The 18,066-nt window shown below is 42.9% G+C and overlaps 1 protein-coding gene across 1 annotated transcript in view; it reads left to right on the forward strand.

The window, feature by feature from the left end:
- The window catches only part of chrna11 (cholinergic receptor, nicotinic, alpha 11), a 30,140-nt gene that overhangs the window by 2,407 nt on the left and 9,667 nt on the right, over nt 1–18,066 (forward strand). The window contains exons 2-6 of the mRNA XM_012828923.3: nt 2,176–2,315; nt 5,066–5,110; nt 5,391–5,500; nt 6,426–6,505; nt 16,062–16,229. Of these exons, the coding sequence (XP_012684377.1) occupies nt 2,176–2,315; nt 5,066–5,110; nt 5,391–5,500; nt 6,426–6,505; nt 16,062–16,229 (543 nt within the window). The remainder of the gene's footprint in view (nt 1–2,175; nt 2,316–5,065; nt 5,111–5,390; nt 5,501–6,425; nt 6,506–16,061; nt 16,230–18,066) is intronic.

Genomic DNA, 18,066 nt, shown 5'->3' on the forward strand with positions numbered 1-18,066 from the left:
ATGATCTCTGGCGCACAACTGCAGGGCATTAAAAGAAGTGTCATGCTGTTTTGTCAACCTTTCTGTGAGTGACGATGCATGCAGAGAAATGGCTTCATTTGACTATTACTTTTTGGAGCAGTTGGAAACAAACCTGGGGGGTAAATGTGACAATGATGAGTGAAATGGGACATTTGATCTGTTGCTCTTATGGAAATATGACATTAGTGGAAAAAGGCCTCCGAGGAAAACCAACAAACAAAACATCACAAGCAGGCAGCGGATAGTAACAGTACTGGTATCAACACACGTACTTATACACAGGACAAATATAAAGCAGTCACAACATTCAGTTCACACGCCTAATATCACAGTTCTTCTCTTTCTCATGCAGAGACCTGCGTGATGTGAGTTGTAAGCAGAGAGCTTTATGAAAGCTGTAAAAAAACAAACATAAAATTGCTGCTTACTAATAATCTGAAGACGCAGACACAGAAGCCTTCTATGCATCAAACTCTCATTAAGGCTGGTGTGCTGAAGACACAATTTCCTGACAGCCTTCTGCCTTTATTAACGATAAAAAGCCTTTATTGTAACAACATTGTCATCACAGCGATAACAGATACAGGGCTGGAGCCTCCTACCCTCTCTTCCACCTTGTTCTGATCACTTGACAAATGACACCAGCTCCACTGTCATTCCCCTCAGTGGCGTCCTCCTTAGGCTAATGTGATAGCTGATGATGTAGTGGCAGGTTGGTGTCTGTGTTGTGTGACAAATAGACCTGAAAGCCCTGAGTCAGATGTCACCTTTGTTTGGGTCTGTCTGCGGAGCTCTGACAGATGGCGTCGGTGTGTCCTCCCAGTCTGACAACAAGGGAGAAGTTATGACGGCAAACTGTTTGGGTTGTTCTGTAATAGACCTAATTAGAGATGGATGAGACACATCTATTACTTACACCTGTTTGGAAGTCTGGTATCACCTGACATATTTGCATTTTTTTGTTAGTAGTCCGAAATTCACTCACAGTGTTACTGTATAGACTTCAAAAATATACAAGTAAGCACGTAGTAAATGTTGAAACAGATTGAATTCAGCGCTTCAGGTTGTGATGACATAAATACACAAAAATTGAGTACTTATGAAACGGTATATAAAAAGATGATCTACTTCTCCTACTTTCATAAAATATATATTCACATAATATCTGTATCCATATCTCATTGACCTTGAGACTTCAGAAGTGCTTTACCAATACATCGCATTCTTGACTTATTTATTATGCTGTCACTGCTATTTCACGCTGTCTGATGTCTTCCTTTGAGGACTTATTTTTGAGTTTTCTTGAAATAAATTCAATTGAACTTTTCAAACACTCCAGCAGACACAAAAAAGACAATCATGTTAGACTCATTTATTGGTCTTTTGGACCTAAGCTGTTCTAAGCTGGCTTTTTGTTGAACCATTTTAGCTACAATCATCATTCCCAAGAACAATTAAGGAACACTTTAAGTGTCCTTCTAATTGTCTCCAAGCTACCCTCCGCTGAGGGGTTCTGTGTGGATCCCTTGAACTATTAGAAAATGAAGATGAGAGTTCTGTGTTATTCTATTGAACTGTGAGATTTTTTGTTAAACTGGGCTTTTAACTTAAACTTCTTGTTAAACTGGGCTTTTAACTGTACATGTTTTTGTGTTAGAGCTGCATGTGTCTTCACTTCTTTTCCATTTTCCAAAATCAATCTTGATCTTAAAGGCTTTATTCTGGCTGTTGCATAGACATTATATTGCGTTGTTATCTCTCTGCCTGTGTCTCCCATGGATCCTCCTCTCACTGTCTCATTTTGTTTTATTCTAACCCTCTTTTCAGCGACGTGTGTGTGTGTGTGTGTGTGTGTGTGTGTGTGTGTGTGTGTGTGTGTGTGTGTGTGTGTGTGTGTGTGTGTGTGTGGGTATCATGAGTGTGTGTTTTTGTGCAGCTACTGCCTGTCTGACAGTGTAATTCACTCAGTGTCTGCTCTCTCTCTCTCTCTCTCTCTCTCTCTTTCTCTCTCTCTTTCTCGCTCTCTCTCTTTCTCTGTCGCCTTGTTTTTCTCTTACTTACTCCTCTTCTTTGACTGTTACCCCCCACTGTCTGTGTTTCTCTCTCTCTCTCTATATATATATATATATATATATGCCTTTCTATCGGTCTCAGTCTCAGTGCAGGGCCCTTACCAGAGGACCCTGCTGAAGAACCTGCTGAAGGACTACAACCGTATGGAGCGCCCGGTGGCCAACGACTCGCTGCCGCTGACCGTGGTGCTGTCCATGAGCCTGGTGCAGATCATGGATGTGGTACAGTAGCTTCCTCCCTCCGGCTCAACCCCTCACATCCCCCTGTGCTCTTCTGTCTGATCAACCAGACCTGCTGTTCACAACTACACCCCCCCCCCCAACCACCACCACACAAACACACAGTGCTGGTTTCTGCACACCATCCATACTTTTTTTTAGTCCACCATTTGTGTGTTTGTTTGTGTGTGTGTGTGTGTGTGTGTGTGTGTGTGTGTGTGAGAGAGCGAGAGAGACAGAGAGAGAAAGAAAGAGAGGTATTGAAAGGGAGAGGGAGAAAGTGATAGAGAGAATCTACTTATGTCTGTGTGTGTCTGTAAGAGAGACATAGATGTTTGTGTGTGAGTAAGGAGTGTAAGAGAGAGGGGAAGATAATTGGATTGTGTGTGTGTGTGTGCGTGTGTGTATGCGTGTGTGTATGTGGAGATAATGTGCACTTCTGTGTAGATGCCTGGGTGTGAATTTCTGTAAGTCTCTGTGTGTGTGTGTGTGTGTGTGTGCGTGTGTGTGTGTATGTGTGTGTAGTAGACACACTCTGCACTCAATCAGAGAGCATGCACAGCTAGCTGTCAAGAAAATTGTGTCATGATGGGACTGGATTGGATGTGTCATGATGCGGGTAGTTAAAACTTGAGGTCCCAAGACCGGGAGTGAAATGACACTAAATGCAACATAATCCAACGCCTTTGGAGCTGAACCTTGATCTTAAATATCCGTTTCAAAGTCTCTGTTCTCCTGATAATGCTTCTGTGGCAAATCTCTCTGTGTGACGCACTGGAAAAAAAACTGATTTAACAGATTTTCACAATTTTTTCCCGTATTAAAATTTCAAGACTAAACTGTTTATTGAGATATGTCATGTGATTCAACAAAACAAATCTGTATAAACTGAATACATGAAATTATTTTTTAACAGCTTTTAAATGACAATTTTAACAAAACTACTGTAAAAATAAAGTAAGCTAATATTTATTGACAAAAATAGCAGCATTTTCTGTAATTTTACAAAAATGTCTTTTGTCATGGCGATATAGCACTGTCAAATGGTCCTTAAGGTGATAACTGTGGACCTTTGTTTGATTTTACAGGTAGCCTACAAAATCATTGCTAACAGAAAAGGGTACATAGCATAGGGTACGGATCATAATCTATCCATATCTGGACTATGAAACATATATGTGAATATCCAGAGGTATCCTGCCTCAAGACCATAGATAGTAAAAGAAACAGCTACAAGACTTACTGTATGTCCAGTGATGAGAGTGAAACAGATGAAATGATGGTCATCATGAAGCCAAGCTGATGGAGGCCTACAAATGGGGGATGTCAACTAGCAGAACAGAAAGTACCTACTCTGTCATGGTGTGGATGATTTCAAGTTGTCCTCCACCCATCAATAAATTATGTGAACTTTTACACAGCTCTTTTATAAAAAGACTGTGAGAAGTGATGTCACGGGAAAATAACAAGCAATGAAATCTGTCCAAAACTCTATTTGTTAAATGATGTAAACAAATTTTTGGTGAATAATGTCATTAGGTACCAATTCTGTACCTTTCCAATGGGTACATTTCTGTACTAGGACATTTTTAGAGGTATATGACTCTATTCTAACAATTCATATATAATCTTCTATTATTAATTATAATTATAATAATTACAGGAAGATTTCTTGTAAAATTAGAGAAATAGATGTTAATTAAGGTAAAATTATTAACTTAACTTTTTAATAAATATATTTTTTTATTTAATTTATATTTTTAATCTGACAGTAGTTTTCTGGCACTTTTTTTTTACACCTTTTTTTACAGAGTGGAGTAACATGCATTCATCCTGATGTAGGATGCATTTCATCCTGATGTGGGATGTATTTCCTTCTGTAATAGACTCTGAGAGCAGGGGTATATTGTCTGATCGAAAGCTGTGGGACTCTAATCACCCTATACTGCCTTACATCTGTGTGTATGTGCCATGCAACACTGCACACAAAGAGGCTTAGAACACATTTGTGTGTGTGAGTGTATGTGTGTGTGTAAAACATCCTCTCACATTCTGTGACATGACTGATTCGTGTGTGTGAGCGTATGTGTGTATGTAGAATATCCCTTCACATTCTGTGTCATGACTGATTCGTGTGTGTGAGTGTATGTGTGTATGTAAAACATCCTCTCACATTATGGCCATGACTGATTCGTGTGTGAGTGTATGTGTGTGTGTAGAAAAATCCTTTCACATTCTGTGCCATGATGACCGATTCGTGGATCTTCCCTAGAAATGATGCGCTGATGTTTTGGTGGCGCGTCTCTCTGCGCTAAACAAGCCTGATAAATCACAGTGACAGGCACTGACAGGCTGACAGCATGCCCTGCCGTGCCCGACGCAATCTGCTCTGTCACAACCATGAAAAAGCGACTCCATGGCGCCTCTGCGCCGTGGCGTCTGAGTATCTCTGCATGTGACATCTTTTTTTATTTTGGTTTCCTTTTGCCCTCTTTATTTGTTTCTCTTTGATATCGTTATTAAAATGTCTCAGGGGTTTCGATTAAAATACGCCACCATCAGCAGAAGAATGTCTATATAGAATTTAAAACAGGGAGGTTGAAATGTGAGAACTGATAGCAAGAGTCTTAATAGCATGAGTAAGAATAATATCTCTGTGTAAAAGTGTAAGGAAGGGAGGAAAACGTCTTTGTGCTCGGAGTGTGAATGCGACGCATGACGCATGATAAAACCTCTTCTTGGCTCTCTTTCAGGACGAGAAGAACCAAGTCCTCACCACCAACGTATGGATGAATATGGTGAGCTCAATCAGGGGGTGGGGGGGGGGGGGGGGGGGGGTAGTGGTGTGGGTACAGGGGGATATAGTCTGCAGTATTAACATTTCATTACCCACTGGATTTAGATGTTGAACGTAGATGGTGCCTTGCCTGGAGTGTAAAAAACACCAATTCAGACTCAGGCTGAACTCAAACACGTGGTTCTTGCTATCAATATGGATGCTGACTGTTGAGTCTTTGGTTAGCTGGTTCTCGCTCTGGTTCTCTCCTGTTCTGAGGGTTCTGTGATCTCTGTCCTCAGAAATGGTTCGACCACTACCTCCAGTGGAACCTGACGGAATATCCTGGCGTGAAGAACCTCAGGTTCACCACGGATCAGGTGTGGACTCCTGACATTCTCCTCTATAACAGGTAGGCACCAGACATTCTCCTCTATAACAGGTAGGCACCAGATAAGCTCCCACAGGCTACAGTACTCTTTGATGCTGTTGTTTGGGTGCAGGAACTATACTGCCTCCCTGTTTTGCAACAATAAAAGATCCCGACATTTTGGAAAGAGGTCACAGCATGGTGCATCCGTACCCTGAGACACACACACACACACACACACACAGAGAGAGAGAGAAGCAAGAACATGCACACTCACACAGAAAGAGAGAGAGACTGAGTGTGTGTGTGTGTGTGAGAGAGAGTTATCATAACCTACAAATACAGGGTCGGCAGGCATAAAAGCACATGGGTGCCTAGCGACATGCGAACTTGCGAACAAGCGGTAGCAAATGAGGAATACTTACTTCTCAGCAGCATCAGATAAGCCTCAGTGCTGGACGTCTTTTTTAGCAAAAATATATCTCCTCAATTAAAAACGCGCATGCCCCTGGGAGAGGACACCAGCTGCACAGACTTAGCTGCACTCATATGTTTAGGGATGTGTACTGAATTCAAATGAATTCAACAGCCCTGTGGTTATGTATGTTGGTGGATAGATCTATGTGTAAATGTTATACTCTGTTACATGATGATTATGTAACTTAGATTATTTGATATATAGATGCTTCTGGTTTATTAATATATATTATTTTTGTTTGTTTGTTCTTTTGCTGAAGTTGTCATTGCTCTTTCTCATGAACACTACACCTGTTCTTATGTACACTGTACATAGTTTACAACCTGTAGCTTTGGCAACAATGAGTTAAATCATTCATGCCAAAAAAGCATTATTTGATTTGATTCGATTTGAGAGAAAGAGGGAGAGAGAGAAAGAGGAAGAGAGAGAAAGAGAAGGAGAGAGCTATTAATCATTGTGTCTTCTCTTTGTGTGCCCTTGTCCTCTTAGCGCTGATGATAAATTCGACTCCATGTTTAAGACCAACGTGCTCTGCAACTCCAGCGGCTTCTGTGAATACCTGCCCCCAGGTAGGTGCCCGTGGAGTGTCGTCTGCCTGGCTCACTCTGATGATGTATCACACAGCTTTCAGAGAAGAATAGAGGACATGAATCACACGGCACATGAGGTGTAATTACCATCTGTACGCTATAACAGGAAAACCTTAAAGAACTGCGTGGTTTTGAAATGCCACAGTAAAGAAATGAGTGGTCAGGTAATTTGGAAGATATATTTTTCAGAAAGTACAACGCTTTATTGAAGAGGACAATCCAGGGAGTTACTGCCATACACACAGTCTAATGGGGAGTTATGTTAATCCACACAAGCCCACAGGGCTGCTGCATACTTAACTGTGTATACTCAGCTTGTTCACAGAGACGGTTGGATAAAAAACAGAATTTTTGCGAATAGTTTTCAGAGCGGCTTGCGTGTCCTTGGCTCTGAAGTGTGCGAGACAGCAGCCCAATTCAGCAGACTCCTCAGTCTGTAGGGGGGTTTTGAACTGGTGGTATTTCATAACGACTGCAACCTCTGGGGGCTTGTGGAGCCAGCGCTGGAGCTGTGGTTCAGAGTGTATCAGGCGGGGATCTTGTCCAGACTGCGGTGTGCTTTGTGCCTCAGAGACCTCAGATAGCTGTCGTCTACCAAGTGCAGTGGCTTCTGTGATTTTATGTTTGAGTGGCAGGTGAATCTCTGCTGCATCACTGACTCCGCAGTTCATATCAGTGGGCTGAGAAGCAAGAATATGAATGGTGTGTGAGTGTGTGTTTGTATAATGTGCTGACGCTTCTGGTGATCGTGTGATGCAGTGCTGGAACAGATGTGTGTTTATATTCCTGTGTGTGTGTGTGTGTGTTGCCTGTGTGTATGCGCAGTGTGTGTATGTGTGTGTGTATGCAGGGTGTTTTGCCTATGTGTGTTGCCTGTGTGTGTGTATGTGTGTGTGTGTGTGTGTGTGTGTCAGAGGGAAACAGCGCAGATGTCTCTGGAGTTTATGAATCTCCCTCATGGCGCCAGTGTCTGCAGAGAGGACAATAAATGATCCACACACCAGCCTCTGTGCTTATAAAGCCTCTGATCAAGGCCACCACCCCTGATAATATTACACCTCAAGCGCAAATTCCTTCAGTTGAATAACACACACATCCATGCATACACTCACTCTGCCTCCCTCCGTCACACACACACACGCACATACACACACACACACACACACACACACACACACACACACACACACACACACACAGACAGACACACACACACACAGACAGAGACAGAGACACACAGACATACACACACACACACAAACACACACACACACACACACACACACACACACACACACACACACACACACACACAAACGTCGCTGAAAAGGGGGTTAGAATAAAACAAAATGAGACAGTGAGAGGAGGATCCATGGGAGACACAGGCATTTATATGCACTCACACACACTTACATACACACACCCACACACCACCCATTCTGGAACCGCCCTCCTTTCTCTACTTTAAAGAGTCTTGATCACGCCCCCCCTCAGTGCCAAAGAGAAATCAAATGCCCTTTTGAAGTCGAGTCAAGGATGCGTACCATGGAGAAAAAGAGCGAGAGAGCGTGAAAGAGAAAGGGTGAGAGTCTGTGTGTGTGTGTGTGTGTGTGTGTGTGTGTGTGTTTGTGTTTGAGAAAGAGAGAGCGAGAGAGAGGAGAGGGAGAGAGAGGAGAGGGAGAGAGAAATCCCTCATCTCTTATTCAACGCCTATGTTTATTCATAAGGGGGTACTGGGTATAAACACTGTTTGCCTAATGTGCAGATTTGGATCTTAGCCAGCAAGAAACAGGGAACACAGAGACTTAGAGAGGAGAGAGGGAGGCGCAGACACAGTGAGACGAGAGGAGAGGGAGAGGAGAGAGAGAAAGAGGAGCACATATGAGACAGTATCAGAGGGAGAGATTAAGCACAGAGGGACAACACAGAAGGAGAGGAGCAGACAGAGGGAGAGAGAGGATAGACATGTGTGTGTGTGTGTGTGTGTGTGTGTGTGTGTGTGTGTGTGTGTGTGTGTGTGTGTGTATGTGTGTGTGTGTGTGTAGACTATGCGAATAACAGAGAGGGAGGTATAGAGACAGATGAAGGTGAGGAGAGAGGAGCAGTGAGAGGTGTAAAGGTAAAAAGACGTGTGCAGACTATGGCAAGAAAATAACAGAAGGAACAGAAATAGAGGACGGTGTCAAGAGAGGAACAGTGGAAGATGGGGAGGGACCTAGAATAAAGGGAGGGGGGAGGACAAAGGGAGGTGAAGGAGACTCGGAGACAGAAGGGGACACAGTCAGTCGGACAGGAGGGACATCTGGACCAACTGGCACAAATGCATTAGTTTTCTTGACCTTGGTGATAGGAGAAAAGGCCATTAACATTAGTCAGATGGTTTTCATTGTGATAAATTCAGAGGAAAAGGTGTCTGGTGTCATGGGACCCCATCATCTCAGTGTATGTGTGTGTGTGGGCACGACTGTGTGTGTGGTGTGTGCATGTTTGATGTTAGAATGTGCTTGCTTCTCTCTCTCTCTCTCTCTCTCTCTCTCTCTCTATCTCTCTCTGTGTGTGTGTGTGTGTGTGAGTGAGTGTTTGATGTGGGATTGTGCTGGTGAGTGTGTGTGTGCTACTGTTCCCTGGGCCGTCTTAGAAAATAAACTGTCTAGCGCCTCACTCCCATTCTGCTTTCAACCTGTCCTATGGGACGTCACCTCTGAAAACAGGATGCTGCGCTGATCATACCGCTGATCCACAGAGGGCCTCCATTGTGTCTTGTGCTGTTTGAAGGGGTTTAGGCTCTTGCCTAGGGGTGGCTGTCTGTGGATTACTGGGGATTCACTGAAGAGAGAGTGTCAGCTGGAAGCCTCAGTGAAGATGTGTGGCCGTGCAAGTAGCTCAGGCCAATAACCTGAGCCAGAGTGCCACTCATAGACACAATGGAAGCTCTGATAAACCCTGTGTGAGTGTGTGTGAGTGTGTGTGTGTGTGTGTGTGTGTGTGTCTGTATGTGTGTGCGTATTTCTATGTGTGTGTGTGTGTGTGTGTGTGGTGTGTGTGTGTGTGTGTGTGTGTGTGTGTGTGTGTGTGTGTGTGTGTGTGTGCGTGCGTGCGTGCGTGCGTGCGTGCGTGCGTTTGTGTGTGTGGGACCTTGGATTGCAGCCAATGTTGGAGGACATATGCAGTGGTGCTCAAGGCCTAGGTCTGATTTAAGATCAGGGTCTGGCTGAGTTGCACCCGTCACGTAGTGTCACATACTGTATGTGGGTTCTAAATCGCAGCCTGGGTCGGCGCCAGCCGGTGGCATCTGAAATAGGGCATCTGTTACCCCGAGCTCCCTCTGATGAAAGGGCCAGCCTCCTGCCAAGATTCCGGCAGCGGGCATCCGTACGGTCAGGTGCCGACCGGCTAGCGGCTGATCAGAGCCATGGGGCAGGGAGGGTGGCAGCGCTGGGAGGGTGGCAGAGCTGGGGCCGCAGCAGCACATGCTGGGGGTGAATAATTCAGGAACCTTCTGGAATTTACCTGATTTAGTTCTGAACAATGTTACATGGGTGGAGGGAATATTTGACAGGAAAACTGTTTTACATCGGAACATACCCACTAATACTGGTAAATGTATTAGACAGTACCCCAGCATGTGAAGGGTCACTTTTATAGCGTACTTATCATAAGTGTTAAATCAAATTATTTACTTCTTGTGTACGTACATATTTTATGTTACTGACCCTAATCCCAAAGACAGCTTGCAACACATTTTTTTAAATAATAACTTATTTGACATTCATGTACTGATCTATCAATTAAGTACATTGTACTAAAGAACTTACAACAAACCAGTTTTCGCACAAAGCTCCTGAGCTAACTGAGCTAGTTAACAACAGAAAACAGTAGACACTGATAAAACCTATTGTACTTGCAGACTGATGGATTTCCACAATATATTTGGTGACAACTTGCTGTAAAAGCTGTTCTTATTTTCACAGGGTTTCAGACCCAAAACACAACACTACATAATGAACAGAACTGGCAAATGGGGCAAAGCACAGGATTGGATATTACTGGCTAATGTCAAAAGACACCTTCAAGTTCCACAGTGTATTGATGTGTCTGCTATGAGACCAGACATGGGGTTGACAGCCAATGGGAATGGCAGGTGTGTATATGTCTCCTTCACAAGACTATGTACCATCAAAATATATTTCAATAGAGTTCATTACCAACAAAAACATGCCTTAGAAGTGGTATAAACCTGCATAATATGGCATAAATGACGGTAAATGAATATAAAATATTAGGATCAGGACACATGAACTACCTTTCTGGCAAGACTGTGTATGTCACAACACCAGAGCAGCAGAATGCTCAGATCCTTTCTAATCTCCACCTCAGCTATTAAAGAAGGATTACGGCATAAACCAGTGTACTGTATTTTGGAATGGCTCTCTATCTATGGCTCTCTGACAGTAAATGTATGTCAGAGAAGATGGAAATGCTTATGGTTGAATGCAGTACGATATGCTTTGGCTAGGCAGAGATTTATCCACTGCAATACTACGTGTCTCTAGACATACATATTCACCTGAAGGTCTGTGCAATTCTGAATGGTAGTGAATGGTAAATGATAAAAGGTACACATTATTTATAAAAATCTTAATTAATGAATGCAAAACAATATATTAAATGACTTTATAAATATAAATACAGTACAAATGCAAATGTATGTTGAGAGCAGCAGTTTAAGATCAGTTAACAGACAGGAGGCTCAGCGAGAAACTAAGAGGGTGCCGTCATGTTTTAACCAAGTCTTTGAGCTCGCATGCTGACTGCGGGCTGATCCAGCGCTTGTGATGAATGGCACAATTTCTCAAAAACCTCCCTCCTTAATGAGGTACAATTTCAAGATGCGGATGCGACACAACAGTCTTGAGAGACGATGTGAGCAGAATAAGAGAATGTTTAAATCTGACAGTACAGCTGGAATTGCAGAGAATGGAGAACCAGCTTCTGGCAGAATAAATGATGCTGCCAGATGGAATTTGAGATGGTGTGCTCAGTCCAGCATCAATGTTTTGACTGAGTTTGGGCTTGTGGCCATTCCTTTACCAGTCTGAGTTTTTTTTCTGCTTTGCTGCACTCTCCTGAAAAGAGACAGTATAGTACTGCTATTATATCTATTTGGATGATGGGTAGCTATCAGCCCATGAATTTGAAACTGAGATCCATTCAGTTAAAGAGAGAGAGAGAGAGAGAGAGAGAGAGAAAGAGATAGAGAGAGAGGGAGAGAGAGAGAGAGAGAGAGAGAAAGAGAAAGAGAGAGATCTACTGTATTGAAATTGATTCCAGTGTTAGTTTTTCTTATTGAATGTTGGTTGAATACTCGACTCTTTGCTTAAGCTCATCTCCTGTGTGTTTACTGAGGAAATATTTAACTCTTCAGATATCCTTTTTTTAAATCTCTTCTTGTATGCCAACTGTGCAGGCACAATAACAGAATCATCCGATTTTGCCTCTGCATCTGATTTTGTATTTAAGTAGTGAAAGTTGGATTTGAAACTAAAAGCTTTGAGTGTTGTTTGCTAAGCACCCCAACATCAGCACACACATCTGAGATGCTTCAGCTAGTCCACATGATTGACAGGCACATCCTCGTCCTGACTGGTCTCATGCCTCCGTGTGTTGATTGATAAAATGCCAGAGGACCTCATCTTTCTTTCTTGAATGGCCTTGGTTAGTCATAATCATGATCCCCCCCCCTTCTGAGTGAGAGTATGCTATATTTAGTGCTTTTGATGATGCTGATACCAAACGTCATAAAAAAGTGATCTGGATTAAAAGGTTTTATCTCCAGCGTGTTATGGGCTCCTGTGTAATCTATTGACCGGGGGATTGATGAGTTGGGTGTAGTGGGTAGTGGGGTCTGTCAGGAGACTTCGCATTGAGATATTTGTTTGAAACCCCTCGGAGGTACATCCCATTCACAGAGCATTCACAGTGGTTTTGCTGAGCATGTTTTATCAACCACAGCATAATTAATTACACCGCACTGTTTTGAGTGCCTTGCCAAGACTGCCTATTCTGTTTTGCCATTAGATTTGCCGTGAGAAGCTAGCACAGAAAGATTATACTCATTATGCAGGCTTGGAGGGCAGTGATTTGTTGTAATGGAAGACTTTTGCATGCATATCACCGACCCGACACCTTAGTAATTTGGTGGTCAGAGACTGGCGTTGCATGGTGCTGAATAAGTAAACATGGGCAGTGCTGCAGGGAATATGAAAAGAGCAATATGCGTTTACACATAAGGAGACACTGCATTAACCTCTCACTATCACACTATTTTATGTTGGCTCCATTGACAAGCCTTACAAAAGGGCAATACTGGGACTCTCCTACTGGGAAGGAGGCCAGGGTGAATTTGCTAACATTTGCAGACTCCAAAGGTATGTGCTCAGGCAAATTGCTAGTTGTTATCCAGCTCTTCCGCACAAAAGGGACATCGAAATAGGAAAGTCAGAGCAGACTGATGACTTTAGAAGCTGATGAAATATGACCTTTTTAAATATAGTTTTGTAACAGAAAGGCCTTGAAAAGCCCTTCTTTTCCATTCTGTTTCTGTTTCTGTTTCTGTTCCGTTCGTTTCCGCTCCATTCATTTCCAGTCACGAGGACAGAAAGAGGGTCTGAAGAGCTTAGTTGTGGGCTTGGAGGAACCGTGACAGAAACCCAAAAAGCACTTGCCAGCACCATCTGAATGAACTCACCCAAGGCTTCCCATGAAAACACTTCAGGCAGGAGAGCTAAATGAATCATTGGCACACTGGACACTCTCTCACTCAGCAGTCAAGGCCTCAGTTACATGATCAGCATTATGACTAAATGTCTGAGTTTTGTTGGGGAAAAGAAATGTCGAGCCCATAAAGACTACATAACATCTGAAGTGAGGGAAGTAAGTGGCCATCTTGGTGCTGGTATTCGCAGAAGGGTTGCCAAAGTGGTGTAGCAACATGACAGTAATGAAACCTTGGGCTGTTGAAATAGCATTTTTTTCCCTTCTTTTTCAATACGATCGCTTTTTTTAAAATGTCCTCTCTTTTTTATCACTATACTGCCTTGTGTAAATGCACACTGGGATGAACAGTGGAGGGAGCTCTTGGGTGATCATTACCCTCCACCTGAATCTCCCCTCTCCCTCATCTTCATTCTGGACTGATGTAGCTCAGGCCCAAACACTCTTAATGTGACTGAGAACCGTGAGCACTCCTGTGTTTGTGTGAGGTTTTCAGGGTCTGCACCCACGCAATAAACATCCCCCTCATAAAAATTGTCATGTGATTGAAGAGGGCTGTGCTTCACCGCAGCGTTATCTGTAGAGATGCATTTCTTGAAGATGTTATGGGGAATATCACGAACAACATGATCAAAGGGTCTGATGAACTAACATGATTACTGAGCAGCAAGTCATTTAAAAAAAAAAAAACATCTAGAAAGCTAGTGCGGAAACAACATTGTTTCAGTGAACAGCTACTCTGTATCGCAGTGAACTCCTGCCAGAGGAAAAACATTATTCAGTCTTGAGCTCCAGGAGAAACGGTTTTGTGTGTGATGCATAAATTGAAGCACCGGCGAATGGCTCTTGAACTGAAATGGAGTTCTAATGCTTTCTAATTAAAACCACTCTACTCTACAGTTTGCACTGTGTGCATTGCAAAACCCTTCGGCCTGCCTCCCTCCCCCTTGCCCCCCCGTCCCCACACACACACACACACACACACACACACACACACAATCACACACACACACCCCTTGTACGAAGTATTTATCCACATTTACGTATTTAAAGTATTTGCCCAAGTATTTACGTGTGCTGAGCTGTTTGCAATTCTGGGCAGGACATATTTTCCACAAGTAGTGACAATAAGTAATGGAATAGATTTGTTTCTTTAAATTCCTAACCCTTTTTAGGTGAAAACGCTCTTTATCCATCTTGATAGACTTTCGATTTGAGATATTTTACTGTGGGGATTGTAAGGTTTCTGGTTGATCAGAGGCATGAGAAATGTGTTTCATGTTTACTGACACAGAAAGAATATACAGTCTTTGGATGCAGTCTCAACTGTTTAGGATCTTTTGATTGATTCAGGTTTAGGCCATTTATGTCAGCTTCTATCACGGTGCCTGTGAAAGGTTAATAATTAAGTTAGCTTCGGGGTTTGGATGCTTTGATTCATTTTGCATGCTTGGAATTGGCAGTTGGATTTCTATTTTGTCAGATTAAAAACTCATGGAATTCTCATTGTAGTTTTTCTTTTAGAACAAATCCAGTTGCATATCTGTCAGCGTGTTCTCTTGAGGTTTTGGTTTAGACCCCTAAAGTATGCATAATTGCATAAAAGGAGAACTTTAACTCCAGGGATTGTCAGAGAATTCATGAACTGTGTGTGTGTGTGTGTGTGTGTGTGTGTGTGTGTGTGTGTGTTTGTGTATGTGTTTATGCGTGTGTGAGAGAAGAGTCTATTTGTTCTTTTGTCAGCAACAGCATAAGCTGCTTTGCCAATTGATTCTTCTTTTACATATACAGTGTGTATGTATGTCAGTTTTTTTATTTATGAATGTATATGTGTGTGTGTGTGTGTGTGTGTGTGTAAAGATAATGATAGGTGTTGAGAAGAGACTGTATGTCCTTATTCAACCAGTCTTGGATGTAAAATGAAAGTCTGAATCAGGTTACCCTGTAGAACTGGTTGGTCTCTTGGGGAGGTGGACTGACATGAGAGGTGCCATGGATGGCACAGGTAGGGCCAGATTGGCAGATTAAGACCCTTCTGTCTCTGCCTCGAAAAGCATTGCATTCCCTTTGTGTTCACCTAGTTGCTCACTCTCTCTTTTTCTCTGTCTGACCTTTCCCTTCCAGTTCCTTTCTGTTCCCCTTTTGTCTCTCTCTACCTCTCTCTCTCTCTGCTCTTTTCAAACTCATCCTTGTTCTCTTGTGCCTTGGCCTCCCTCTGTGCCTGGACGGATGTGTACCCTCTGTGCCTGGACGGATGTGTAGCAGCAGTTGTTCTGTGGAACTGTTGCTGTGACATGTTCTGCCAGTCAGCGCTGTGATTCTTCTCCTCTCCCTCTCTAGTGCTTCCATTATTATTCTTTCATTTTCTATTATTCTGTTCTCTCTCTCTCTTTCTCTCTCTCTCTCTCTCACACACACAGTGAGAATCAAGTGGATATGTTTAGGATCCGAGTTGAATATGTTTAGGATTTCAGTTGAAGTATCAGAGTTGAATATGCTATGTTTCTTATCACTGACAACATCCACCTTTTCGCCCATTAACTGATTTCAGTCATTGATGATGGTAACCCTCTATTTATGTTCTCATTCCACGGTGTTGGTATAGTAGTAGTAGTAGAAGTAGTAGTAGTAGAAGTAGCCTTTTTAAGTGTCGTCAACCCATTTCATGGTTAAATAAATGTTTTTTAAAAGTCAAAGTCTCCCTCTCTCCCTCTCCCTCTCCCTCTCTCCCTCCCACCATCTCTCTCTCTCTCTCCATCAGGAATCTTCATGAGCACATGTAACGTCGACGTGCGCTGGTTCCCCTTCGACATCCAGAAGTGTGAGCTCAAGTTCGGCTCGTGGACGTTCGATGGCTGGCTCCTGGACCTGCAGATGACCGACGCCGACATCTCTGGATACATGCCCAATGGGGAGTGGGACCTTGTGGGTGAGGAAACAGTCTGGTGCCCCTCTTTGCAACACTCACCTCATTTAAACTAAACCCAATGAAACCCATTAAACTAAACCCACTTCTTTTCAGCTCAGCGCAACTCAAGCAGAACTAAACTCTAAACCAATCATCCAAACCCATAATTGTACTCATTTTATATCATTAGCTTCTAGCTTTTGTGGTATGGTTCTTGACAGTTGGGTCGGTACAGAGTTATGTGCACTGCAACCTGAGGAAACACAGTCATTCTCAGGCTGTAGCCTCAGAGTTTTCTTAAGTAAATTAAAAGTTTCCTCATGAAAATGTCATTCATCACTGGGGGCCCTAATTTCTTAGGGCAACGGGCACTGCGAATGGGCTTCCGCATCAGCAACCGGCCGCGCAGTGAGAATAGGTGGGGATACCTATATTTCATTGACACGAAGCAGAGCACAATCGAGCATGAATGGGTTGAGTAATTAGCGGATGTGGCAATTAAGTCATTCAATATCAGCCAATGACAATGATTTAACCATACCTTATTAACGCTCACACGGTAATTGTTCTACAATAAAGCAAACGACAAATTGCCGGTCACATGTGCTGGAGGTTTGCCCCTGCCATTTAGAAGTTTCACAGAAAAAGGTGTTGCTTTGAATTTATACTCAATTATACATGGAACTCCCACGTCTGTGTGTGGACACGCCCCAGTGCTGTTATTGACTTAGCTTTGGGTCCTGCAGGGGCGGACTTTGCATATTGCCAGCTGCGTTGCCCATCAATGAAATTAGGGCCTTGGGGGTTAAAGGTTCTGCTCAATATCTGAGGAAGTAACTGAATTATAATCTCATTCTTCCAAGGTCATGTCAAGACAATTTAGCTAGATTTGCTGAAGCTCTTTGAAATGTAGTTCCCCTTAATTCAAATGTTGTTCTCGTCATTCACACACAAACTGCTCAATACGGCCTTTCACATCGGTACGACACAACTGAACAATTCTCAATTCAATTTCTACTCTGTTCACAATAGAAATTCAACTTAACAAATGAGTTCACATTTGCTGAACTGCTGCTGGTTTGTAAGTACTTTACACTGCGATGGAGGGCAAGGCTCTTGAGGATGTCCTATGGAGACTTACACAGATATCTTCATACAGCACATGTACACAAGGAGAGAATTAACACGGGGGATTCCCCAGGGGGTCCACTTAAGAGTTGCTAATAAGAGCAGCTTCAAACGAACTAAGCGTAAGACAATTCCCAATTCCCGAACAATTCCCAGTACATACTGCTTCCAGATTGCAAGAGAAATTAATACATGTGTAGAAATATGCAGATACAATAACAGGAAGTCAGAGAAATCCCAGGACACCACTCATTTTATCAGCTGCACACTCAACTCAGTTTGCCTGACTTTAACTGAACTATACTGTGTTCATGTTCACCGTTCCAATAGCTTACCTTCTAAAGCAAAACACTGCTCTTTACAGACTAACTGACCAACAGACTACAGACTAACCTTGCTCTTGGGTTTGATTTCCAGACAGATATCTTAAAAAAATATGTGGCTTCCCTGTACTGTAAGTCACACTGGATAAAGAAGAACTCCGATATTTGGTTAATGAGAACTTCATTTACTAAAGATATATGTGAACTCTGCACCACTCAACACATTGTCCCCCTAATCCACAGACGATTGTGTTTGGTAGCCAGAGGGTTCTAATTTGGTTGGTAAGGCCTTTCTGTGATTTACACTCTACAATTCCGTGAGACTGTCATCCCAGTCACCCACATCAAGACATCATCTACTAGCTCAAGTCAACTCAGCTCAGGTCAATTTCACCCATCTCTTTCTA

Source organism: Clupea harengus, chromosome 19 (assembly GCF_900700415.2).
Source record: "Clupea harengus chromosome 19, Ch_v2.0.2, whole genome shotgun sequence".
Classification (NCBI taxonomy): Eukaryota; Metazoa; Chordata; class Actinopteri; order Clupeiformes; family Clupeidae; genus Clupea; species Clupea harengus.